Below are 25761 nucleotides of genomic sequence, written 5' to 3'. Positions count from 1 at the left end.
AGCATGCTAATGTACAGAGTAACAGAATGAGAGCTGAGAAATCATTGCTGGCGATGTTAATGGACACACACCTAATATATTTATAAGCCAGCCCTCTCTGTGTTATTTTAACAGGGATTAATCTGTTAGCATCTACATTAAACTAGCAGACAAAGCAATCATCTGTGACTGTTAAGTGTTTGTCCACCAACAATTGCAATAGCAGTTTCGAGGCTTAATTCTAATTAATTGCTTTAAACAATTTATTGTATATTGGAATGAATGTTTGCCTTAAGAATGAAGTAATTTGCTAACAATTATTACATTTTTCTATATGAAGCAGCAGTAACATAGATGGTCATATGTGTTTTTATATACCATAATATAAAGAGGGAAAACTAATTGTAGACTGTCCTATAAACTCAGCAGTCTAATTGTCTTCTTGCAGCCAAGCAGCAGTTTGTGTATTGATTGACAAGATAGTTGGGAGCAATTATCATTTTACAAGCTTTTGCAAAATATTTTTTATTATTCGTTCTCAGGATGGGGGCGTCGCTGGTAAGACCAGCATTTATTGCCCGTCCCTAATTGCCCCTTGAGAAGGTGGTGGTGAGCCGCCGCCTTGAACCGCTGCAGTCCGTGTGGTGAAGGTGCTCCCACAGTGCTGTTAGGGAGGGAGTTCCAGGATTGTGACCCTGCGGCGATGAAGGAATGCTCTTGATGGGGAATCTGATGGTGTTCCCAGGCACCTGCTGCCCTTGTCCTTCTCGGTGGCAGAGGTCGGGGGTTTGGGAGATAATTACATTTTAAAAATATTCTGGGGGTGTGAATGTTTCCCCTATTTTGCATCTTAATCCTTTTTTTTTCCCTCTTCGTTGGTCTGACATGCAGCAGAGAGAGGTAGCTTGTTCCTTAGGGATACGGTAGCATCGTGCTTATGTCATTGGACTAGGAGTCCAGAGGCCTGGACTAATGATCCGGAGACGTGAGTTCAAATCCCATCACGGCAGCTGGGGAATTTAAACTCCATTCATAAATAAATCTGGAATAAAACGCTAATATGCAACTTACTGGATTGTGGCCTGCAGGGAAGGAAATCTGCTGTCCTTACCTGGTCTGGCCTACATGTGACTCCAGACCCACAGCAATGTGGTTGTCTCTTAACTGCCCGTTGAAATGCCCCTAGCAAGCCACTCTTAAGGGAAATTAGGGATGGGCAATAAATGCCGGCCTTGCCAGCGATGCCCACATCCCATGAATGAATAAAGAAAGTACAAAGTTGACACCTTTACCCCACTATAGACAGTTGTCGAGGACCACCCAAGTGGTCCTGTTGATTGCTACAGGCTCCTTTTGGCACCTCCCTGCTCAACGAAGCTCCAATCAGGACCTGTTTGGCTTCAAGCTGGCGCCCATCCGTGATCAGTCCTCCTAAAAAAAATATATATATATATAGTCGGTCAAAAATAATCAGCTCGATCTGAGCACAAATTGGTTTAATAGACCGGCTACGTCTATTGCGGTAGCATTTATAGTTGCACGGTGCCAATATACAAACTTAAGAAATTGATGTGCAGGAGAAGACCGGATGGTCTGTCCACCCTTCTCCTACACCATGATGGCTGGACCATTCTGGCTAAACCCGTCTTTACTCCCCCGCCCCCCCTCCCCTCCCCCCCACCTCCCACCTCAGCCTTCCGTAGCCATGTAATTTCCTGGGAGAGGCTAAACAAAACCGAGGAAAAACCCAAGGCGAATAAGGGAAAAAAAATACTCTGGAAAATTTCCTCCCTGACCACTATTTTCCAAGTGCCATTAATGAAAAGCAGCAGCAACTCTCTAAATATAAAATAGCGCATTAGATTTACTCCTGTTCACGGGATACTGTGAAAGGGAAACTCCTTGTCGATGGTCCTTGAAATGTGGCCTTTGACAGTCCTATTGTGTCTTTCAAAGTCAATTAAAACTCTTCACTGTTGGCTATTGAGCCGTTATATTCACTGGTTAGATCACAGCGAGGTCATCGTCAGTTCTCGGACTGCATCAAAGTGCTTTCTTAACCCTCCAGAGGACACTGCATCAAAATCAGCAGTGCTTCGTATCAGAGGAGAACTGTGTTCATGAATCACCATTTGGCACATCCATTCTATTTGGGAAGGAAAGAGAACCACAAATTGTGCAGCGCCTTTCAAAGGAGCAAAATGTCCCAAGGTGCTTCACAATTGGGAGAAAGTTCGGGGAGGGTTTGAGTGGTGCGGGCCAAGAAATGGTAAGGTTGAGGGAACGGGGAGGAGAATTTCCAAATCTTGCTTGAAGGCTTTGCCAACGGTGATGGATTCGAGAGGGGGAGGGGTGGTTGGGGAATCCACAGACCCCAGAGGAGGTGTCGCCCACTGTTGCCACGGCAGCATCCCACACAAGTGATGGACGGTGAGTTTTAAGGTGCTCGATGCTGTCACTGTGCGTTTGCATACAAGCCAATCAAAAGTTTGCCAAGCACATTCTCCATTCAAGATGGGGGCCCCCTTCTGAAAGCCACTTGTTCGCTGATGGATAGTTCGGCTGCGCTGGGGAGCCGGAGCTTCTCAGTAAGGGTTAATTTAATTTGAGAGTCTGCGGAATGCATGGCAACACGTTGGCGCAATCTAGTGGAGGGCAGCGTACAGTTTCGGCGATTGGCGAGCCCACCATGGATTTCCCAATCTCCGCTGCATTGCTGTTTAATAGGGTGTGTGTGTGTGTGTGTGTGTGTGGTGGGGGGGGGGGGGGTGGGGGGTAGAGGGGGATGAGCAGAGCCAAGAGCTGCTCTTAAAAGGTACGAGGTAGAAAATGGATCATTTCGTGCAGCCGAGTGACCAGGTTGAAGAGCGAGACTGGCAGAGATCGGGGCACCGACCTGCAGTCTTAGTGCGTTACCTGGGAGGACCTTGCACGGGCCCAGCCCACACTGCGATATGTGTGCACATTAGGTCTGTGCAGCAGAGCTTGGTCTCCAGTCGTCTTTGGTTAACCCTTGCTACTGGACCAAGACCTGGCTCTGTCAAGCCCGTGTGGTGGCTGGTGTGCAACGGCCACCCCACGTTGAAAAAATCCATGCACAGGCATCTTCCACCCTTCAACATGTAGGTCCTTCATTGAAACACCTGTGAACTCATCCCTTTTTTGACGTGGGAGCAAGTCATCCTCGTTTCGAGGGACTGCCTATGATGATGATGATACAAGGGGAGAGGAAAAAAGGCTACAATTCGATACGGCTTCAAAAGGCAAGAAATCTATATAAAATCCAATGAGCTTACGAAGTGTAGTTGTTTCTGTAGTTGTTGGAAAAAACCCTCTGATATCCATGCTTTAAGTGCAAAGCCCGGGTACCGTTTTCTGTTTTAACAAAATTCAAATTCAGGTTTCGAAATCCGCTGATGGAATTAGGTCAGTTGTAGGCGTCGGTGTCACCACATCAGCTTCCACATAAGCCCTGCTGTGATGAGAGAGATGCTCTGTTGCCATAACAACAAAACAAAGCAAGTGGGCCCTTGCCTTCCCCCAGTGTTGGTCGCTGCCAGTGCACGAGGGCTGTGGTCGGTGACATTAAATCCACGATTAGAAAGAGCAGGGGGTTGCGGCAGACACTATTTCCTTGCCGATTCCCCAAAATAGCTGGAAGGACAATGCAGCATCTTCGAGCAAACCGGAAGTTGCTTTACACTGATGCTTCAGGCCGTGGGGTCCACAGCTGCACTGTTAGCAGATGGCTAAAGACGTCTGCGTTCCTACCTAGAATGTTGCCCTGCTCAATCTGGCAAAAGAACCAGAAGGGAGAGATGAGAATTTTATTATTTTTACGCAGCGTGTGACGATGGGGACTGCGCTGCCTGACAGGCTGGTGGAAGCAGATTCAACAGCAACTTTGAAATAAAGAATTGGATAAATGCTTGAAGGGGAAAATGTTGCAGGGCTCCGGGGCGGTGGGGTGTGGGGGAGGAGGACTAATTGGATCGCTCTTCCATATAACTGGCACGGGCCCAATGTGCCAAGTGGCCTCCTTCAGTGCTGCATCCTTTTGATTCCTTGCATGCATCAAACGTGAAGTTGTACTAAGCGTGAAATTTAGGTGGAGAGGAAATGGGAGGGGGTTTAAACACTCGGGTATTGCTGTGCCTCTTTTTAACCTTTTGGGCCTTTTTGGCTCCTGTCACTAAATCCTTCCCTTCCGATAGTTGGCAGGCAGTCCACCGCTCCAGCTGCAGCAGGCACAGCTGCTGCTGGTCTGGCTGAGCAAGGTATGTGGCATTGAACAACACTGTGAAAAGCAGCATGCGGACTGAGTGCTCTCACCTAACTTGGAATGACTGTCATTTAACCATCATTCATCATTGCTTACCAGGGGGTGGGCTTTTTTCCTTGAGAAAACCAAAAGAGGTACGTGACTCAAAAAATAACACCGGGGCAGGGGAATGTAATGGTACCGTACGCACTTGCAAGCGCGCGCACACGCACATAAACGAGGTCGCCGTTGCTTTGAAAATAGGCTCCTGCAGTATTGGCATGCGGGCGGTTAACATGTTCGTCTCAACTGTGGTGGTCTGCTTTATTACTGGTCACCACTTGAGACAAACCTGTTAACGCCGCGGGTGAAATGGCAGACGTGGGACTGGAGTTCCGAGGAAAGATTTCGAACCCGATAATTCGACAGATGCTCGCTGACCTGCCGAGTGTTCCCAGCCCCTTTGCTGTTGCTCGTTTCCAATTTCCAGCTCCCGCAGTGTTTTACTGTTGGTATTCAGCCTTTGTATACGAATATTGGACGAGCCGATCAAAGTAACAATGCCTGGGCTGCACTCGAGATTTCTGTGAAGAATAAATTTTACTCCCTAGTATTTTTTTTGACAGTCTAAAGAGTACTTAATACAAAGAGCCTTGGGTTGTACATGATAAGGCAACAATTAGTTGGATCCAAACAATGTGTGACAAGTGTTTATAGACACATAGAGCTGATTCTGAAAATCTAAAGAGAGTGACAATTCTTGTTTATTGAAGTGTTAGCGTGTGTTCTGACAAAGTCGTTTGAAATTAATAATTCCAACAGAAAGTAGCGAACACTCACCATACAAACGTCAAGGTTTATTTTTTTTGTCATAAATGAGGTACCATTCTCCTTTGATCCTAATAGTGAAAGATTCTTTTCACTGCTCGGTGAATCAGTCATGAAGGGCAAAAACTGAGGATTCCACAGGATGTACAGCGCAGAAACAAGCTGTCCGTGCCGGCGTTTATGCTCCACTCGAGCCTCCTCCCGTCTTTCCTTATCTAAATCTATCAGCATAACCCTCTGTTCCCTTCTCCCTCATACGCTTGTCCAGCCTCCCCTTAAATGCATCGATACTATTCGTTTCAACCCCTCCCTGTGGCAGCGAGTTCCACATTCTCACCACTCTGCATTTCTTGGTGACTATCTTATATTGATGGCCTCTAGTTTTGCTCTTCCCCACAAGTGGAAACATTCGCTCTGTATCTGCCCTATCAAAACCGTTCGTAATTTTACTATTAGGTCACCTCTGTGAAGGGTAAAAACTCAGGGTCTGTACCAGAAGCATATATAGTAGGAGGTTAGAAAGAATGTATTCACGCGAGGGTCTGTTAATTATGGAAGCATTATCGCAAGTGTCTCTTGAGGACAAGTCAGTCGCAGAATTTAACAGAATGAGGTCAAAAGTTGAAAGAAAAATCTGAGGAAACAAACACACAAATAGGATTGGGGTCGATAGCTTTGATGGCGATGTCCGAGCACCATCGCTGAGTGGGCTGAATGGCCTTCTATACCGAGATTTCCATCATTCAGTACCTACTCAATGTCTGAGAGGCAAATAGCGACATTTTAAAAGAAATGGTAAGTGTTATTTGTACAGCGCAATTAAGTTCTTAAAAAAACAAGTCCTTCATTCAGTAGCTGTTTAGTATATAATGTGACCATTAGAATGTAAATTAATAGAGTGCAAATTGTGGGACATAGTGCAGATTGTTTCAAAGGTTTTGAGGCTCTATCATCTTTTTACAAGAGCACATTTGAGTATCTCTTCCTCTCAATCCTAAAGCTGAAGAGTATCAGCCATTTTGTGTACAATTATTATAGAAGTTAAAGTTATTGAGCCTCTTTTCATGTAGCAGCCTATCCCGGGTGCTTTGCAGGAGAGTTAAGCAGGAAGCCGGAGAGAAAGGCCAGAGTAGAACGGGCTAATGAGGAAAGGTTGAGTAGGTTGGGCCTCTACTCATTGGAATTCAGAAGGTGGATTGACAAGGTGGATGCAGAGAGGATGTTTCCACTGATGGGGGAGACTAGAACTAGAGGGCATAATCTTAGAATAAGGGGCCGCCCATTTAAAACTTGAGATGAAGAGAAATTTCCTCAGAGTTGTAAATCTGTGGAATTCGCTGCCTCAGAGAGCTGTGGAAGCTGGGACATTGACTTTAAGACTGAGATAGACAGTTTCTTAATTGATAAGGGATTAATGGGTTATGGGGAGCGGGCGGGGAAGTGGAGCTGAGTCCATGATCAGATCAGCCATAATCGTATTAAATGGCGGAGCAGGCTCAAGGAGCCATCTGGCCTACTCCTGCTCCTATTTCTTACGTTCTTATGAACGGGCTTTTAAAGGAGGGAGGAAGTGTTTACATACATATTTTATATGCAGAGTATGGAAAAAAAGGACAGGTGTAATTTCTAGGAAATAACTATTTGGATCTTTTTTGGCCAAAAAAATTATTCTATTAGAAAATAAAAAGTGACTATGCTGTAATATTCTAGCTTCTGGTTTGTATTTTAAAAAAGCAGAACCAGCATGCAATGAAAGCAATAAAGTTGTGGTATATTTTAAAAGTGGCCATTGTCCATTTGCAACCACTTTGGTTCGAGCACAGGTTCCAGCGACCTTGGGCATTCCCAGTTTCTTGACTGCGATCCATGCCAGTGTCCCGACATTTCACTCGTACGTCCACTCCGTTAAAGGATGTGTATGGGAGAGGGAAAGGTCAAGAACTTGTTCATGGCGAAATGTATTTGCTTCGGGGATTCTTTGCTCAAGAATTCATTGCAAACATTGCTGTTAAGAATTAGTTGGTTTATTAGCAAAAGGTTTAACAATCACACTACACATTACCAGTTCATCCAACAGACTCACAACCACCTGCCTCATCGTGGATCCCTTGAACCCAACTGGCTGGGGTTTTACTGAGTCTTGTGAACATCACATGACTGGCTAAGCCACTCCGAACTCAACTGTTCTACAACTCTTTTTGGGGACACAAAATAAACATTAAATCAAGTGCCCCCCGATCTGGGGGACACTCTAAACACTTTTCACATGCCCTTGTTTTTTTCAACTGTTCTACAAACCTGTGAGCATACTCACAGGTGCACACATTGCAGGTGGGTTGGGGGGGGGGGAGGGGTGAGAGAAGGCCAGGAACTATGGGTGGGTACGGGTAGAGAGAAGGTCGGGAATTTTGGGGGGAGGGGGGAGAGAGGTCAGGAACTTGGGGGGTGGGGGGGGGGGTGGGAAGAGAATGTCAGGAACTTGTTGGGGGGGAGAGAAGGTCCTAACCCAGGAGGCTGAGCCCTGTCTGTTCTCTGACAGCAGTAGTGTTAGCACTGAACTCTGCCTGGAGTCTGGCTGTCACAATGAATGGATCAAATTACACATTGCAAAGATCTTGATTCCTCACTCAGGCAGTTGGGGTCAAATTACACACTCCAGACAAACTGCTGGGGGTGTCTTGTCCTCGAAGGGGGCCAATCAGAAATCTGGTCTTGTTATCCAAGGGGGCCAATCAGAACTTTGCAAATACACGCTGCCGTAAAGCAATGGAGGTTCTACCTCATGCAACTAGGTATGTGTGAAGCATTAGCTTCCCTGAGTACTCTTTGTGGTATTGTTAAAGGATGACAATTATGGATAGCCCATCGATACCAATGTGAGAAATACTTGACAGATACCATATAGTTAATGTATATAAACTGGGTTTCCCATTTTATACTCGCACTGACTTTTTCCACATGCATTTACGACAGAAGGAAAGTATTTCACGTTGACCCTCTTCTAAGGACCCTAAAAGGTATTTGGTGGGGTGGGGGGAGGTAGGAATAACTCCAACGCGCTCTTCGCTCACAGAACTGCCGAACTAGATTATTCTAGAGGAATAACCATAAAAAAACGTCCTCGCCAATCTTCTCATTTGCCACATGTACTGAACATGTGCCGTCCCCCATCCCATTCAACTAATGCTTCCCCTCGTCTCGCCTCCGTTGTGTCCGCGCTGCATGAGGATTGGTTGCCTGCCTAACACGTTTCATCATTTGGACTCCCCTTCACTGAAAGGACCACACCCCCCCCTGCAGCACACGGCCGTATGACGTCCATCGGAACAGTGGCTGTGATTGATTCATTCCCATAATCGAGACATTTCATTCATGGATCCACTCCATTTGGATTGTGGAATGTAATGCAGGAGAGAGAGAAAAAAAAAAGAGCATGTTGATTCTCGCTCAAAGTCTTGTTCCTTACGGCAGGTCCTTGGGAAGCATTCTTGAAATGGTACACGCACATCCCTCTGTCACGTTCTGGTCTCCAGTAATGATTTATCTTCGAGTCCTTACTCTCGTCCTTCTTCCCGTGCCCATTTAATGTTCGATTTCCTGGTAGTAATTTGTTAATTTGATTTCAAACTTAGCTCTTCTGTGGAGCTTTATTTCATTGGCGTTTTGCACTCTTTTTTTTTTTTTTTTTCCCCCCCCCGCCATTTTTCTGCTTTCCGGTATTCACATTGGCCCTATACCGTATCTGACCACTGCTGTGCATGCCTGACTGGGCACAGAGCACCCTATAGGACAGAGCGACCTGTTCAAGAGATGATGACAGGCCAATTTTAGCAATGATCTTTGTGAATGGCGGAGCCGGCTCAAGGGGCCAAATTGCCTACTCCTGTTCCTATTTCTTATGTTCTTATGTGAGGCCAAAACTGTACCTGCCTGAGTGACTCCTAGCGACCTGCCTCATGCCATTTCCAACAATTAACACAAGACCACTGCATTTGGAATGAAATTGCTTTGAAAAACTAAAATACAAGTACTAAAATATTGCAACTCAAACATCATTCTTTCTCCTCTATATTTCTTTTCCTTTTTTTCACTGTGTAATTCATGAAAGGTAAGATTGAGACAATAATTTCCATTACCTAAGTAAATATGTTTGAACTTGCCCTTCAATTTGTGGTTTGCGCTAACACTGACAATTTCCTTGTCTTTGATCATTACAAAGCTATTAAATTCTCCCAAAATGTGTTTTTGTGCCAAATAGAATGATAGTCAGATTTGTTGCATAAATTGTTCACCTTCGTGGAAGCGAATCTATAGTACGATAAACGCTCATGCTGTTTTGTTTCATCTGATTTTACAGCAGCAAAGAATTTACTGAACAAGAAGACAGATGGAGTCAAGGTAGGTTCAAGGCTGTGTGTGTGTGAGAGAGTGTCCCATTTTCTCAGGATTATTTTCATCCTGTGGAAAACCTGCCATTATAAGTGAGCAATGTGGAGAAAACACTCAAAAAATGTCGCCAATCTTTTGAAGCAAGATAGCTGGAGCGCAGTTTATGTGGGGGTGGTCTGTCATTGCCGGTGTGTAGTGTCCGACATTGTTCCCCTGGTGATAAATGGTTGTCGATTGAAATTGGACAACCCTTGCTGACTCCTCAACTTTACTGCCTCAGCCTGATTTAACTGTACTGTGCCACCGAGAGCTGCTTATGCACACTCACCGAGCAGCCCTGTCTTTACCAGCCAGACTGTCGTCAATTTTGTGAAAAAAATTCCGACCTCGAGGGTAACGTCTTTTGTGTGTTGTGTTCTTCCTTTCACTCCCGATTCCTGTGCAGTCTTTAGTTTGAGGATTACAGATGTGCGCGAACAGGCATTGCACTCGGTACTATAATGATTGTGGCAATTTGAATCTGTGAAACAGAACGCAAGATTATGAGGATTTATAATGGGTTGATCTGTGGGGCTGGCATTCCCACAGAGGCCTTTTCAATACAGCATTGTTCATACGTGTATTAGGGACTTAAACCTCTTTTGGTTTCAAAGACAATCCTACCCCCATCTCCCATTCAGTGACTTTTAATAGGCATTCACTTTGTAATTATGCATAGTGCTTTTAGAATTAGTTATTCATTAGTAGGATGACGGAATGCTGCTCGAGAACAAATGACCATTTGGATAATTGTCGATCCTTCTCATCAAGTATAATCAGGACTATGTAATAACAGTGTGTAAAAAAACCGCACAATAGATTATATAACGCAGAAACGAAAGCGTCTACAGATTATTCTCATTAAGGAGATAAACTTTTAAAAGCTATCCTACATTTAGTCAAATGAGACCCTAATACCGAGGTGTTGGCAAGCTCAACCACAGGGGCTTGGGGAAGTAGAAAGACATCGCACTCTTGCAATGGGGGGTAATGCACGTTGATGAGGGTAGAGGGAGCTTTACTCTGACATCGAACCGATTTATACCTGACCTGGTTGTGTTAAATCTTGGCACTGCGTGCCCAGAATGGAGATTATTCTAATCACTGGCAATCCTCATTTTTGTGCACAAAAACAAACTTGGCAAAGCAAAAGTCAGCAGCTCAAGCGGTTCAGCGTTAGACTCCCTACTGGTCGCAGTTGAGATAATTCCCAGAGCGGTTAGTGTTGTTGGTCAGGCTGACGAGAAGCACCTTCTATCCCACAGTGGGGAGGGGTGGGAATATTTGGAATATTCCACCTGCCCCGGCCTCCCCTTTCCCCATTGGTTGATCAAACAATCGTGCTGAGAAGGTTTGAGGAAAAGTTTACAGAGCAACCTCCCCATTGAAGTAGGATTGATACTGAAGAGCCTTCAAGGGCAGATACAAACAAAACCTTTGCGGAGAATGCCATCAACATAGTTTATCATTGTACAATGAAATAGATACGCTTGAAACTGGTGAGTAAATACTTAACACAAATGGGATCAACCAACATTTTTAAAATAGTTTTATTTTGCAGGTATGCTTAAAATCCTTTTGAATAAATGTGAAGCTTTAAAATTACACCCTGGGATACCATCTTACGAATGCTTAATGTGTTTGGATGGCATTTCTTTATCCACCATTTTTAGCAAGAGATATTAACTCATTTTAAGTGAAATAGCTACAAGTTGAACCTCTCTGGTCCGAGACTCTCTGGTCCGGGACTCTCTGGTCCGGAAACATCAGTGGTTCGGCATTAGTTTGCGGAACTGCCGCTTTCCTGGGCCTGGGCTTTGAGCTCGCTGTTACGCGCTCCCTTGGCATTCAGCATCGCCCTCTGCTTCCTCGTTGTGGGGCTTAACGGTGCAGTGAAGGGGCGTCAGACTCGAGACAGACAGACAGAGAAATGACCAATCACCAACGTTTCCCGCCTCTCCTCCCTCACTCAGCGATCACCAGCGTGATTTGGAAAATTCTCTGTTTTTTGGCACTGCTCCGGTCCCGAGAGTGCTGCACTGGAGAGGTTCAACCTGCTGTATCCCGAAGAGCAATTTCAAGACTTTTGATTTCAAGCAACTGAATGTTAAGCGTACCATCATCCTTACATGTACTGTTTTTTAAAAAAAAATCATGAATTAAATAACTTGCCACTTTAACTTGTGAAATCAGAATGCCGGTGGCTTTAGTGTAAAGGTTTCTGTGTTTAACCGACTTCAGGAGAATATCAAGTAAATTCTGTGTTTCCCAGGAAAAGTAATGAATATTTACATGTTTTTCATTACATGTTCCCAACACATTAAACCCCCCGCCCCCCCCATGCCATTGTTTGCTGCATTTTTGTCTCCGAAATGCTCGCCGTTACTTTTGTGTTGTGTATCCATGCCAACCAAGGCAGCTAGACCTTTATTTTGCCGATATTCAAAGAAGCAGTATCTCTCGTTTATTTTATCTCCATCGCAAAGGATGTTTGCCAGACGCAGACGCATCCCGAACAACAAGTTTCTGTGCCTCCGACAGCCAGCGTGCACCTATCCTTTTTACTTTACACGATTCAGTCTCCAGATGTGGGAGACGTTGGCAAGGCTGCATTTATTGCCCGTCCCTTCTCATCCTTGATGCTCAAAATCCCTCCGTGGCCTGGCCTCCCGCCCCCCCCTCCCCCTCCCTATCCCTGTAACTTCCTCCAGCCATCGAGATCTCTGTGCTCCTCCAGTTATGGCCTCATGCGCATCCCCCCCCCCCGACTTTCATCGCTCCACCATTGGCGGCCGTGCCAACAACTGCCAAGGCCCGAAGCTCTGGAATTCCCTCACTAAACCTCTCCGCCCCTCTCTACTTCTCTCTCCTCCCTGACGTCGCTTCTTAATCATTAGCTCTTGAACTGAGCTTTTGTCCAAATAGCTAAGTGGCTCGGTGGCAGATTAAGTCTGATGACGCTCCATGGAAGCACCTTGGGACGTTTTTACAACAACAGCTACTTGCAGTTATACAGCGCCTTCAGCACAGTAAAACGTCCCAAGGAGTGGTGGGATTTGAACTCACGACCTCTAGGTCACTGGTCTAGCATCGCGATCACCACCCTACAGCCAGGAGAGGAATTGCAGGTAACTTCCCTACAGCATTTCCCAAATTTTAATTGTTGAGAATTTTCCTCCTGTCATTGGAGGTTTTCGTTTGGCAGTAACCTCAGAATCCAGCATCGTCTGCACCCCTGAACCACCAGGCTCAAAGAAAGGTCCAATTGGGAGCCCCCACAAGCATAATCGTGCACTTCTGTGCGGATCTCCCACACTTTGCACTGCTGCCAAACTGTACTTCCTCCACTTTCATCCCATTTCCAATCTACCCAAGTGATTAAACCATCCACAAATGCCCAAGGAAACCCTGCACTTTTAAGGAGCAGCGAAGAGGAAGATTATTACGCTGTGGCAAGATGCATGGGATCATTGGTGTTGCTTCCTGGTGGGGACCTGCTGCTAGCTATAGAACAGACAGCCTCTGAGACTGAGCATTCTTATTAGATTTCTTCGCCTGCATTCCTGATCAATGGGGAAGATTCTGCTGGGAAATAGAATATTTATTCAAGTTATTAGCCACTTGTAGCAGCATCATCCCTCCAGGGTCAAACGCAACATATAACCCAAGGCTCCTCACGCATCAACTTGCAAATTTACTCAAACGTCCAAACTCCTCTGTTGTACGAGGATGATTCTTCCAATTCGCCAACAACATGACTTGAATAAACGCAGAATTATTGTCCAGTATGAGAGGGGGGTTTGCAGGTGGAAACTGAGTTGGAAATTAGCTCCCGGAATGACCTCCCTTATGAAGGCACGCCTGTTATTTGGATGCGATTCCACCCATGTTGATAACGTGTGACCCTAGACACTGAGTGTCAGTGGGGCTGAGAGAACAAGAAAAGGAACAAAAAAAAATGATTTGTCAGACAGGACTGACTGTTGACTACATTGCTCCAAAGCCAAACTACAAGTCATCCCATTTAATATTTCCTGTTAAAATATTGCTGCCACGTGTTCCCCTCTTTGTTGCCCAGATCAGTGCACCTTTATATAGCCTCCTTCAGCTGAAAGAAAGAACTTGCATTTATACAAGGGAGTAAAGTGTTATGGGGAGCGGGCAGGGAAGTGGAGTTGCGATCAAGATCAAATCAGCCATGATCTTATTGAATGGCAGAGCAGGTTCGAGAGGCCAAAAGGCCAACTCCTCATATTTCTTATGTTCTAATACAGCCTCTTTCATGAGCTCAGGATGTCCCAAGGTACTTTACAGCCATTGGATTACTTTTGAAGTGTCGTCACTGTTGTAATGTAGGAAATATTTGCACACAGCAAGGCCTCACAAACAGCAATGTGACCAGATAATCTGTTCTGGTGATGTTAAGTGAGGGATAAATATTGGCGAGGACACTGGGGAGAATTACCGTGCTCTTCTTCGAAATAGTGGCATGGGATCTTTTCCATCCGCCTGAGAGGACAGAGGGTTTAACATCTCATCTGAATAATGGCACCTCCAACAGTGCAGCACTCCCTCAGTACTGAGGGAGTGTCAACCTAGAATTTGTGCTGAAGACCTTGGAGTGGGACTTGAATCCACAACCTTCTGACTCAGAGGTAAGCGTGCTACCCACTGAGCCACAGCCATACAGCTTGAAGCAGGGTCTAAGTTGCAGCCTTCTCCACAGCCTCTCAGTGACAATCCATGATCTTCTAACTGAAGATCACTTGTGTAGCTGGGTGGACAGACACAGTCGAGTTTTTTTCTCCGCACCATCTAGCCGTTCATTAATAGAACTGCTGAAATCCAACACTGTTAAAGCTAGCATATTCAATAGCAGAATCGTTCAATTACCTAACTCTAAAGCAAACCCCATGACCATGATGTTGCAAGACACCTCACATTAGAATTTTTTATATATGTTAACCCTGAACGTTCTTAGTGTGACATTTGTGCTAACTTTATAGACGTATAGTTGTGGCTCAGTGGGTAGCACTCTGGCCTCTGAGTCAGAAGGTTGTGGGTTCAAATCCCACTCCAGGGACTAGAGCGCAAAAATCTACTCTTGACACTCCCAGTGCAGAGCTGAGGGAGCGCTGCACTGTCAGAGATACTGTCTTTCGCATAAGACATTAAACCGAGGCCCCATCTGCCCTCTCAGGTGGATGTAAAAGATCCCACGGCACTATTTCAAAAAGAGCAGGGGAATTATCACCAGTGTCCTGGTCAATATTTATCCCTCAATCAACACAACAAGAAACAGTTTGCTTGGTCATTATCATTTTGCTGTTCGTGGGAGCTTGCTGTGCACAAATTGGCTGCCGTGTTTCCCATATTACAACAGTGACTACACTCCAAAAGTACTTAATTGGCTGTAAAGCGCTTTGAGTCGTCCGATGGTCATGAAAGGTGCTATAGAAATGCAAGTCTTTTCTTTTCCTGTTTATTCAGCAGGGTAAGGATTGATGAAACTAGATGGGCAGTACACATGCAGCATTCTCTTCCCAATTAGACGTTCGTAGTACTTGAGCTTACCTGGCATTGTTGGGAATGAATTGTCGCCATTCAATGATCATTTGGAGTATCACGGCAGGTTGTACCATCTCTGGACTGGAGGAGTAATTATGTGGCCAGTTCGCCAAGTGTAACTACACCTCCAGTTAACATAATCACACAACAGTGTGGCAGCAATCAAAGTGAAGCTGATGTTCTAGCTCGTCCAACCTCCCAGTTAAAGGAACTTGCGTTCTCAAAGCGTGCAAGACAAGTTTTTGAATCTCCTGACATACAGGATTTCTGCAATGTGCTTATTGTATCAATATTAAGCACTGGGGAGGGCTGGATTTGCATCCTTCAATTCCAAGCTTCTTTTGAACTAAGATCTGCAAATGGAAAGATAGGAGCTTCAACATCTATTGTGCAGCCCCCAATCCATGATGCTACTTTCTAGAATTTAATGGCGATTTTTAATTGGAATAAAGTCATGGTTTAAAAATAAAATAGTAATTGTTTTATAATCTGCCATCAGAGTAAAGGCCAGGAACGACTTGCCAATATTGGCGTTTGTCTGACCTTCCTCAGGGCCAGTTAACTCCACCACTATAAGCGGACAAGAAAAGCAATATGAAAGCAAAGCATTGTGCTGCTAAATATCAGCAGCAATTGCTTCTTGGTTTAAGTTTGCTAACTGATAGAAGTACAGGCGTTAGCTTTCAGGCCATCTGTTCTGCCATGTTGTCAGCCATGCCAATTTCTTTGCGCTTTCCCCACGCCTTCTGAATGGCCTTGTATCCACCTTTTGGATGAGCCATTATCCGAGGCCCTGTCTGCTCTCTTTCAAAGAAGAGCAGGGGAGTTATCCCTGGTGTCCTGGGGCCAATATTTATTCCTCAATCAAATAACAAAAACAGATTATCTGGTCAATATCACATTGCTGTTTGTGGGAGCTTGCTGTGCGCAAATTGGCTGCTGCTTTTCCCACATTACAACAGTGACTACACTCCAAAAGCACTTCATTGGCTTATATAAATACAGGTCTTTTCTTTCTTTTGCTTTCAAATGGCTCCATTGGATCAATAACTACGGCGGTATGGCTCCATATTCTCCTAACCCTTCCTGTGACCATGTCTCCCTGGATTCACTTTTAACTGGCTTTGCTGAAATTCTAATCTTCTGTCCCCCTTTCACAGGATTCCCCTGGTCGAGTGCAGCGTCATGTTCAAATACCTGGCTTAATTCCTTTCATTACTTTACACTCCTCAATCAGCTCGCACCTTTAACCCCCTCATCTCCAGCAAATAAAACCCAAACGTGACTACAGGTACAACGGCCGAAATTTGGAATCTTTGTGACCCAGTCCGTGTGGATTTTAGGTTTTTCCAGATTTCAGGCAAGAAAATCCACAGTCTGAAATCCAGAATCCTCGACTGAATCCGTGCCGGGTATTGGGTTTGTCGGATTTTGGATCTTGCCGCTCACCGATTCCCGTCGCTTACGCGCCCCCCCCCCCCCACCAGGCACTGCATTATTTACCGGTTTCCTTGCCCTCGCTGCCCAATGTCACCATCTTAGCCGCCTCAAAATGTCCGGTTTTCAGAGAATAATTCCGGACGACTCCATCCACGGTACGCAAAATGTCAGGTTTTTGGGAAATTCCGGTTTTCGGAATTCCGGATTCGGGATGTTGTACCTGTAGTATAACATTATAAAAAGGCTGTATACTCTGCATTCTAAGGTGAAGTTGAGCTGAGTCATTTTGTTTGCGAATGGTGCGTATATCTGCCAGATAAATAAATACAACTGCAGGTACCTGAGAAACACACAATTTACCTTGGCAGCAGTTTAGACCATTCCTTTTGTTGGTCCTAAGTTGTAGTTGTGCTCCATCTCTCCCTCCACAACAACCTTTATGCTTCTCATATCTAACCAGTGGAAATTTCTTGTTCTTTTCCTTCTCTTTTTGTTTTTTTATTGAACTGTTCAGAAAAGGAAGTCCAGTTCCAGTGTTCCTTTAATGGTGAGGACCTTTTGCAACTTGAAAATTTTCACCTCATCTTTTCCCCGGCTTGTGATCACCCAACACGCACCGTCCGCTCATTTCACCATCCCATCCAGCGGGTGTCGTGGGGGCAGATTTAAGTGTGCCTGTGTCGTTTGCTGTTTGTTGTCGTGCCTGTCCTGTCTTGCGTTGTCCTGTGCTCACCCACCATTTCCATTTGTTGGTGGGGCCATAAACACACCAGTCGACTTACCGTACTGATGTTTCAACCATTTCTCACTTTTAAGGTAAAGTCCTGCTTCTCCTCGCCTGACCAGAGCGCAGGAGCATCCTGCATGCAAACCGCTTTGAACCTATAAAGACTGCGGCAACATTTTTCTTTTTGCATTCAATTACCAACCGTTAGGCTTGTCTGACAGCAAGTAGCAATGGTTATACTTGTCAACAAGGTGCCACATAAAAGGTTACTGCACAAGATTAAAAACTCACGGGGTTGGGGGTAATATATTAGCATGGATCGAGGATTGGCTAACTAACAGAAAACAGAGAGTCAGGATAAATGGGTCATTTTCCAATTGGCAAACAGTGACTAGTGGGGTGCCGCAGGGATCGGTGCTGGGACCTCAACTATTTAAAATCTATATTAATGACTTGGATGAAGGGACCGAGTGTAATGTAGCCAAGTTTGCTGATGATACAAAGATGGATGGGAAAGGGACACAAAAAAATCTGCAAAGGGATATAGACAGGCTAAGTGAGTGGGCAAAAATTTGGCAGGTGGAGTATAATGTGGGAAAATGTGAGGTTATCCACTTTGGCAGAAATAATCGAAAAGCAAATTATAATTTAAATGGAGAAAAATTGCCAAATGCTGCAGTACAGAGGGACCTAGGGGTCCTTGTGCGTGAAACACAAAAGTTAGTATACAGGTACAGCAAGTAATCAGGAAGGCAAATGGAATGTTGGCCTTTATTGCAAGAGGGATGGCATATAAAAGCAGAGAAGTCCTGCTACAACTGTACAGGGTATTGGTGAGGCCACAGCTGGAGTACTGCATACAGTTTTGGTCTCCATATTTAAGGAAGAATATACTTACATTGGAGGCTGCAGAGAAGGTTCACTCGATTGATTCCAGAGATGAGGGGGTTGACTTATGAGGATAGGTTGGGCCTCTACTCATTGGAGTTCAGAAGAATGAGAGGTGATCTTATTGAAATGTATAAAATAATGAGGGGGCTAGACAAGGTGGATGTAGAGAGGATATTTCCACTCATAGGAGATACAAAAACTAGGGAAAATAGTCTCAGAATAAGGGGTCGCTCATTTAAAATTGAGATGAGGAGGAATTTCTTCTGAGGATTGTAAATCTATGGAATTCTCTGCCCCAGAGAGCTGTGGAGGCTGGGTCATTGAATATATTTAAGGCGGAGCTAGACAGGCTTTTGAGCGATAAGGGAATAAAGGGTTATGGGGAGTGGGCGGGGAAGTGGAGCTGAGTCCATGATCAGATCAGCCATGATCTTATTGAATGGTGGAGCAGGCTCGAGGGGCCAAATGGTCGACTCCTGCTCCTATTTCTTACGTAAGTTACCCCGAGCATAAATATTGTTTCACGGGACAAAAGATTATCTGACACTTGCTCACTGGTACAGTTCGATTTGGTAAACCAAAAAAACCAAGTTTGCCAAGAAATATTATTCTGGGATCAGATTCTAATAATTGGCAATGAAATTTGCCATTTAAATTACAGAATGAATTGAGCCAAACAAGCCAAAATAATGCAGCAAAAATAAGCCCAATTCATGCAGAATTGATGAGGTATCTAGATGGCCCATCGAACTTCAATTTGCCCAGACTAATCGCTTGAAAATAGCAGATGAAAGGGGTGTTGGTGAGATTAGGCCACTGCCCATCTACCGCTGGGACCGGTAATTGAATCCAATAAGAACATAAGAAATAGGAGCAGGAGGAGGCCATTCGGCCCCTCGAGCCTGCTCCGCCATTCAATAAGATCATGGCTGATCTTCTACCTCAACTCCACTTTTCTGCACTATCCCCATGTCCCTTGATTCCCTTAATATTAAAAAATCTATCGCTCTCTGTCTTGAATATACTCAACGACTGAGCCTCCACAGCCCTTTGGAGTAGAGAATTCCAAAGATTCACCACCCTCTGAGTGAAGAAATTTCTTCTCATCTCAGCCCTAAATGGCCGACCCCTTATTCTGAGACTGTGACCCCTGGTTCTGGACTCCCCAGCCCGGAGGAAACATCCTCTCGGCATCTACCCTGTAAGAACTGTGTATGTTTCAATGAGATCACCTCTCATTCTTCTAAACTCTCGAGAATATAGGCCTAGTCTGCTCAATCTCTCCTCACAGTAGAAGGCACCGATAGCGATCATTTCCGTGATCAATCCAAACCGACAGGGTGAAAGTTCACAGTGGCAGGGATCCTACAGGAAGTTAGCAGCAAGTGGTTCACGAGTCCACGTGATGGAAGCCACCCATTCGGCATTAATGGGACAATAAGAGGACACCAAGGTTGACTGGAGTAGAAACGTGGTACTGTTAATGTTGAGACAACAGAGGGTGATCCTCAGAAGCTGGGGTTAAGCCACTCTGTGCGAGCAGAGAACAGGGAGCACTGTGAAGATTTGAGAAGTCCTTTCTCTTGACATTGGATTTGCAAAAAGAAAATGAAAGTTGGGGCTCCAGTACTAATAACATAACAACAACAACCACATGTATTTATATAGCGCCTTTAACGTAGTGAAATGTCCCAAGACACTACACAGGAATATTATGAGATTAAAAAATTAACACCGAGCTATTTAAGTAGAAATTAGCGCAGGTGACCAAAAGCTTGTTTAAGAGGTAGGTTTTAAGGAGCATCTGGAAGGAGGAAAGAGAGGTAGAAAGGCGGAGAGGATTAGAGAGGGAGTTCCAGAGCTTGGGGCCCAGGCAGCAGAAGGCACGACCACCAATGGTTGAGCGATTATAATCAGGGATGCTCAAGAAGGCAGAATTAGAGGAGCGCAGACATCTCTGAATGGGAGGGTTGTGGGGCTGGAGGCGATTAGAGAGATAGAGAGTTTTGAAAATAAGGATGAGAATTTTGAAATCGCGTCGTTGCTTAACCGGGAGCCAATGCAGGGCGGGACTTGGTGCGAGTTAGGACATGGGCAGCCGAGTTTTGGATCCAGTTTAATTAGGGTAGAATGTGGTAAAATCTCAAGCACTGATGCGGTCACCCGTGATAATTAGAATGGGAAAGCAAAAGCTGACCGGAGAAAACGTTCTCAAATGAGGAATTCTTTCTGAACAGATTCAACGGGAGGTCACTAAATAAATTCAAATCCTGTGCATGGATCAAAGATGCCATTAAGTAGAACTGACTGCATTAAATCACTGACAAGTATAGCTATTGGTAATTACTGTATACATTATGCTATCATTCACTTTGATGATCTGGTTCTTGAGTGTATTTTGGACATTGGAAATTAATTTTTGCAATTGTTATATGACAGAAACCACAGGTATTTGGAAAGCTGCAGTGGATGGTGGATAGTCAGTGTTAATGGGGAGAGCAAAGTGGGAGTGGCCAAAATGTTAAGACCTTAGACGATCCAAAACTGTGAGCTACGATCAAGGAGACTCTGCGTCCAGGCGCGAAAAACCTTTGACCAATTAGCAATATCAAAGATGGTGGTAAAAAGAAAGATTTGCATTTTTAAAATGCCTTTCACGACCACCAGTAGACCCAAAGCGCTTTACAGCCAGTTGAATACTTTTTGGAGTGTCGTCACTGTTGTAATGTGGGAAACACAGCAGCCAACCTGCGCACAGCAAGCTCCCACAAACAGCAATGTGATAATGTCCAGATCATCTGTTTTTTATTGTCATGTTGATTGAGAGATAAATATTGGCCAGGACACCAGGGATAACTCCCCTGCTCTTCTTCGAAATAGTGCCTTTTATATCTTTTACATCCACCTGAGACGGTTTAATGTCTCATCCGAAAGATGGCACCTCCGATAGTGCAGCACTCCCTCAGCACTGCACTGGAGTGTCAGCCTAGCTCTTTTTATGTGCTCAAGTTCCTGGAGTGGGACTTGAACCCACAACCTTCTGACTCAGAGGCGAGTGTGCTGCCCACTGAGCCACAGCTAACACTAGTAGAAAGTGTCGGTGGAAGTTTTTTTTTATAAAGCATTAAAGACACGGGCAATTTCAAGAACGTGTTCAATTTTAAACTGTCCGAACACATATTGGGCGTGTATTTTGTGCCTTCGTTTGAAGATGTTTTCACTTGCAGGGGTGCCAGCTTCTGGCTGTACTGCCCGTCGGCAATGGTTGCCAGACACAATCATGCTAAACGAACTCAAAGTCCTCCCTTGCCTTGGTGGGTGAATGTTGTCCCTGTAATTGGGCTTTGTGTGTCCACTCATCCACCCCACGTGATCATCGCCACAGCCCTGTGTGTGTGTCCTCGAGTAACAATTACATTTAATCCACTGCCAAGGTAGCTGTTAACGTTGGGTCTTTTGATGCACAATTCACCCAATGGCAAAACGGAATATGGTTTTATTTTGAGAAGTGTTGTTAAAGAATGTACAAAGAAACTAGTCGAGCCAAACATTAAGTTGCACTTCACCCGTGGCTTTTGCTTCCAGTTAATTGAGCAGGAGAGGAGACTGTGTTTCACACAGTTGAGAACTCTTCTTAATCCTTTGCTCAACGGTTCTTGCAAGGACTTTTCCTGCTGAATGAAGCTTGCTTCTGCTTCTGACACCCTTCCGACAATCCATCGGTGGTTCAGCTAGTTTGCCATGCAGGTAAATTGTATAATTAGAAGGTGTAATGTATTTTCTTCATGGCTTCTTTGCTTAAGAATTCATAGCAACACATAGAAACATAGAAAATAGGTGCAGGAGTAGGCCATTCAGCCCTTCGAGCCTGCACCACCATTCAATAAGATCATGGCTGATCATTCCCTCAGTACCCCTTTCCTGCTTTCTCTCCATATCCCTTGATCCCCTTTGCCATAAGGGCCATATCTAACTCCCTCTTGAATATATCCAATGAACTGGCATCAACAACTCTCTGCGGCAGGGAATTCCACAGGTTAACGCATTGCTATTAAGAGCTAGTTGGTTTATTAGCAAAGGTTTAACAATCACTACACGTTACCAGTTCATCCACTAGGCTCACAACTGCATACCTCATCATGGATGATCTAGATCCAACTGGCTGGGGTTTTATTGAGTCTTGTGCATATCACGTGACTGGCTAAGCCACTCACAATGCAACAGCTCAACAAACCTGTGAGCTTGCTCAGAGGTGCATACATTACAACAGTGAGTCCAGCTGGGCACCTTTCAAATGCAGATTTGTACCGGATTAGAGCTACACTAATGCCAGTGCAAACTCAAAGCCTCTTGGAGGTGGGAGGTCTCATGCCTCTTGGCTTTACTCCATCGTGTGACTGTGGAGCTCCTAATCAGACCCTGGGGCACATCATCGAGCACTGCCCTCAGAGAATTTGCAGGCAGCTTACAAGATAGCCACGCTGTTACACTTGGATATCTGACTAAGATATTGACATTTGATTTGCTTTGCGACGACCATACAAAAGAAGACGACTTGCATTCGGGTGTCACATCCGGAGTTACACTGCCACTTTTTGTTTGCATCGGTGCTCACATCCACAGGAAAGTGGCAGTATAACTGCAGTCTGACGCATCATATGACCCTCTACACAACGGGTGTTGTACATGAAACAGACTGAGGGGGGGGGGGGGGGGGCGTGAGAGGGAAAGAAAAGAAAGGCTACCACCGGACATCGCAAAGCACTTTACAGCCAATTTTTTGAAGTGCAGTCGCTGTTGTAATGTTGGTATATGATCGAATACGAGTTGTGGAGAAGTGTGAGGGCAATGTGCACGGTAAGTCTGAGGGGGAAGTGCTGGAATTGAACCAATGCTTGATAAAAAAAATCTGTGTGTGTGTGCCAATGCAAAGGTGGAATGGACCATGCGGTGTGACTCCAACACTTGTCATTTGGGAATCGACTCTACATTTATTTAAATTTTTAAATGTTTTTAAATCTCCAACAATAAATTAGAATCAGACTCTACATTGGTAAAATGAAGTCTTCAGGGCCAGAGAGATTGTTTGGCAGTAATTAAGACTTATCATGCCTTTAAAAAATTCACTTACATCTGAATGCAAGGAAAGATTGCTACAATCTTCGCAGGGGACGTTAAGGTCAAAAAAGAAAGAGACCGGTAATTTTTTAACTTCAGTAATTGAAGTCAAATGTGAATAAGAACTAAAGTTCTGGCAGATTTCATCCCTTGAAGGAATTGATTGCGCGGCATCATGGAAACCCATCCGCCTGCTGGCCTTTGTTTGGTTGGTATTAATAATCACTGATACATGGCTGGTAAATATAGTGGCTGACTTTCCGACAAAAAAAAAAGACTTTTCTCTTTTTATATTTTTTTTATTCCCCGGCCCCAAACTTGACGGTAGCCAAAGTGCAGCTGAATCAGGGTCTGAAGGCGATTGAGCGTTCTCTGTCTCTGCTAGGTTTCTAAGTTGGTGTAACCGTGTCTCCAATCGCTTCTGAAAGCTAAACACACCTTCTGTTTTCTGCCCAGCCACAGACGAACAACAGCAAAAACAACGTAGTCAACGCCCCAAAGGAAAGCATTACTTCATCAGCCACCATGGTACTTACTGACTTCTTTCCTTTCCTTCATGTTATAACTTTGCTTCGGTGCAGTCACGTTGCTTTGCGTTTCTGTTGTGTTTTATTGTTTCCAGGGACGGTCCGTATTGCAGTCAGGAACTCAGCCAGTTACTATTTGTGTGCATGAAACACAACGAAGTTAGCATGCAGATACAGCAAGTAATTAGGAAGGCAAATAGAATGTTGACCTTTATCGCAAGGGGGATAAAGGATAAAAGCAAGTAGTTATAGTCATAGGCGGTCCCTCGAACGAGGATGACTTGCTTCCACAAGAGTTCACAGATGTTTCAATGGAGGACCCGATGTTCCAGTCCTGAACTCCAATTGAGGGAGTGGAAGATGCCTATGCGAGGATTTTTTGAACGTGTGGTGGCCATTGCATATCAGCCACCACACGGGCTTGACAGAGCTCGAACTTTATCCAGTGGCAAGGGTTGAACCAGGACGACGGGAGACCTGATCTGCACGGACCTAGTGAGCACACATAGAAACATAGAAAATAGGTGCAGGAGTAGGCCATTCTGCCCTTCGAGCCTGCACCACCATTCAATAAGATCATGGCTGATCATTCATCTCAGTACCCCTTTCCTGCTTTCTCTCCATTCCCCTTGATCCCTTTAGCTGTAAGGGCCATATCTAACTCCCTCTTGAATATATCCAATGAACTGGCATCAACAACTCTCTGCGGCAGGGAAATCCACAGGTTAACAACTCTGAGTGAAGAAGTTTCTCCTCATCTCAGTCATAACTGGCCTAGCCCTTATCCTAAGACTGTGTCCCCTGGTTCTGGACTTACCCATCATTGGGAACATTCTTCCTGCATCTAACCTGTCCAGTCCCGTCAGAATCTTATAAGTTTCTATGAGATCCCCTCTCATCCTTCTAAACTAAAGTGTATAAAGGCCCAGTTGATCCAGTCTCTCCTCATATGTCAATCCTGCCATCCTGGGAATCAATCTGGTGAACCTTCGCTGCACTCCCTCAATAGCAAGAACATCCTTCCTCAGATTAGGAGACCAAAACTGAACACAATATTCCAGGTGAGGCCTCACCAAGGCCCTGTACAACTGCAGTAAGACCTCCCTGCTCCTATACTCAAATCCCCTAGCTATGAAGGCCAACATACCATTTGCCGCCTTCACCGCCTGCTGTACCTGCATGCCAACTTTCAATGACTGATGTACCATGACACACAGGTCTCGTTGCACCTCCCCCTTTCCTAATCTGCCGCCATTCAGATAATATTCTACCTTCGTGTTTTTGCCCCCAAGTGGATAACCTCACATTTATCCACATTATACTGCATCTGCCATGCATTTGCCCACTAACCTGTCCAAGTCACCCTGTAGCCTTTTAGCGTCCTCCTCACAGCTCACACTGCCACCCAGTTTAGTGTCATCTGCAAACTTGGAGATATTACACTCCATTCCTTCATCTAAATCATTAATGTATATTGTAAAGAGCTGGGGTCCCAGCACTGAGCCCTGCGACACTCCACTAGTCACCGCCTGCCATTCCGAGAAGGACCCGTTTATTCCGACTCTCTGCTTCCTGTCTGCCAACCAGTTCTCTATCCACGTCAGTACATTACCCCCAATACCATGTGCTTTGATTTTGCACACCAATCTCTTGTGTGGGACCTTGTCAAAAGCCTTTTGAAAGTCCAAATTCACCACATCCACTGGTTATCCCTTGTCCACTCTACTAGTTACATCCTCAAAAAATTCCAGAAGATTTGTCAAGCATGATTTCCCTTTCATAAATCCACGCTGACTTGGACCGATCCTGTCACTGCTTTCAAATGCGCTGCTATTTTTGGTTCCAATAATTGGTTCCAACATTTTCCCCACTCCCGATGTCAGGCGATAATTACCTGTTTTCTCTCCCCCCTCCTTTTTTAAAAAGTGGTATTACATTAGCTACCCTCCAGTCCATAGGAACTGATGCAGAGTTGATAGACTGTTGGAAAATGA

At 44.9% G+C, this 25761-nt stretch overlaps 1 protein-coding gene across 6 annotated transcripts in view; it reads left to right on the top strand.

Moving 5' to 3' along the window:
- The window catches only part of camk2g2 (calcium/calmodulin-dependent protein kinase (CaM kinase) II gamma 2), a 369535-nt gene that overhangs the window by 289568 nt on the left and 54206 nt on the right, over positions 1 to 25761 (top strand). For 2 of the 6 annotated variants that reach the window (XM_070865617.1, XM_070865621.1), the window contains exons 13-15: positions 4194 to 4256; positions 9429 to 9466; positions 23697 to 23768. In XM_070865617.1, the coding sequence (XP_070721718.1) occupies positions 4194 to 4256; positions 9429 to 9466; positions 23697 to 23768 (173 nt within the window). Of the gene's footprint in view, positions 1 to 4193; positions 4257 to 9425; positions 9467 to 23696; positions 23769 to 25761 lie in introns of all 6 variants that reach the window. The other 4 variants (XM_070865616.1, XM_070865619.1, XM_070865618.1 and 1 more) reach the window with 2 other exon arrangements.

Source organism: Pristiophorus japonicus, chromosome 22 (genome assembly GCF_044704955.1).
Source record: "Pristiophorus japonicus isolate sPriJap1 chromosome 22, sPriJap1.hap1, whole genome shotgun sequence".
Lineage (NCBI taxonomy): Eukaryota > Metazoa > Chordata > Chondrichthyes > Pristiophoridae > Pristiophorus > Pristiophorus japonicus.
Note: the sequence above shows the minus strand (reverse complement) of the source record. Positions and strands in the feature narration are given on the sequence as shown.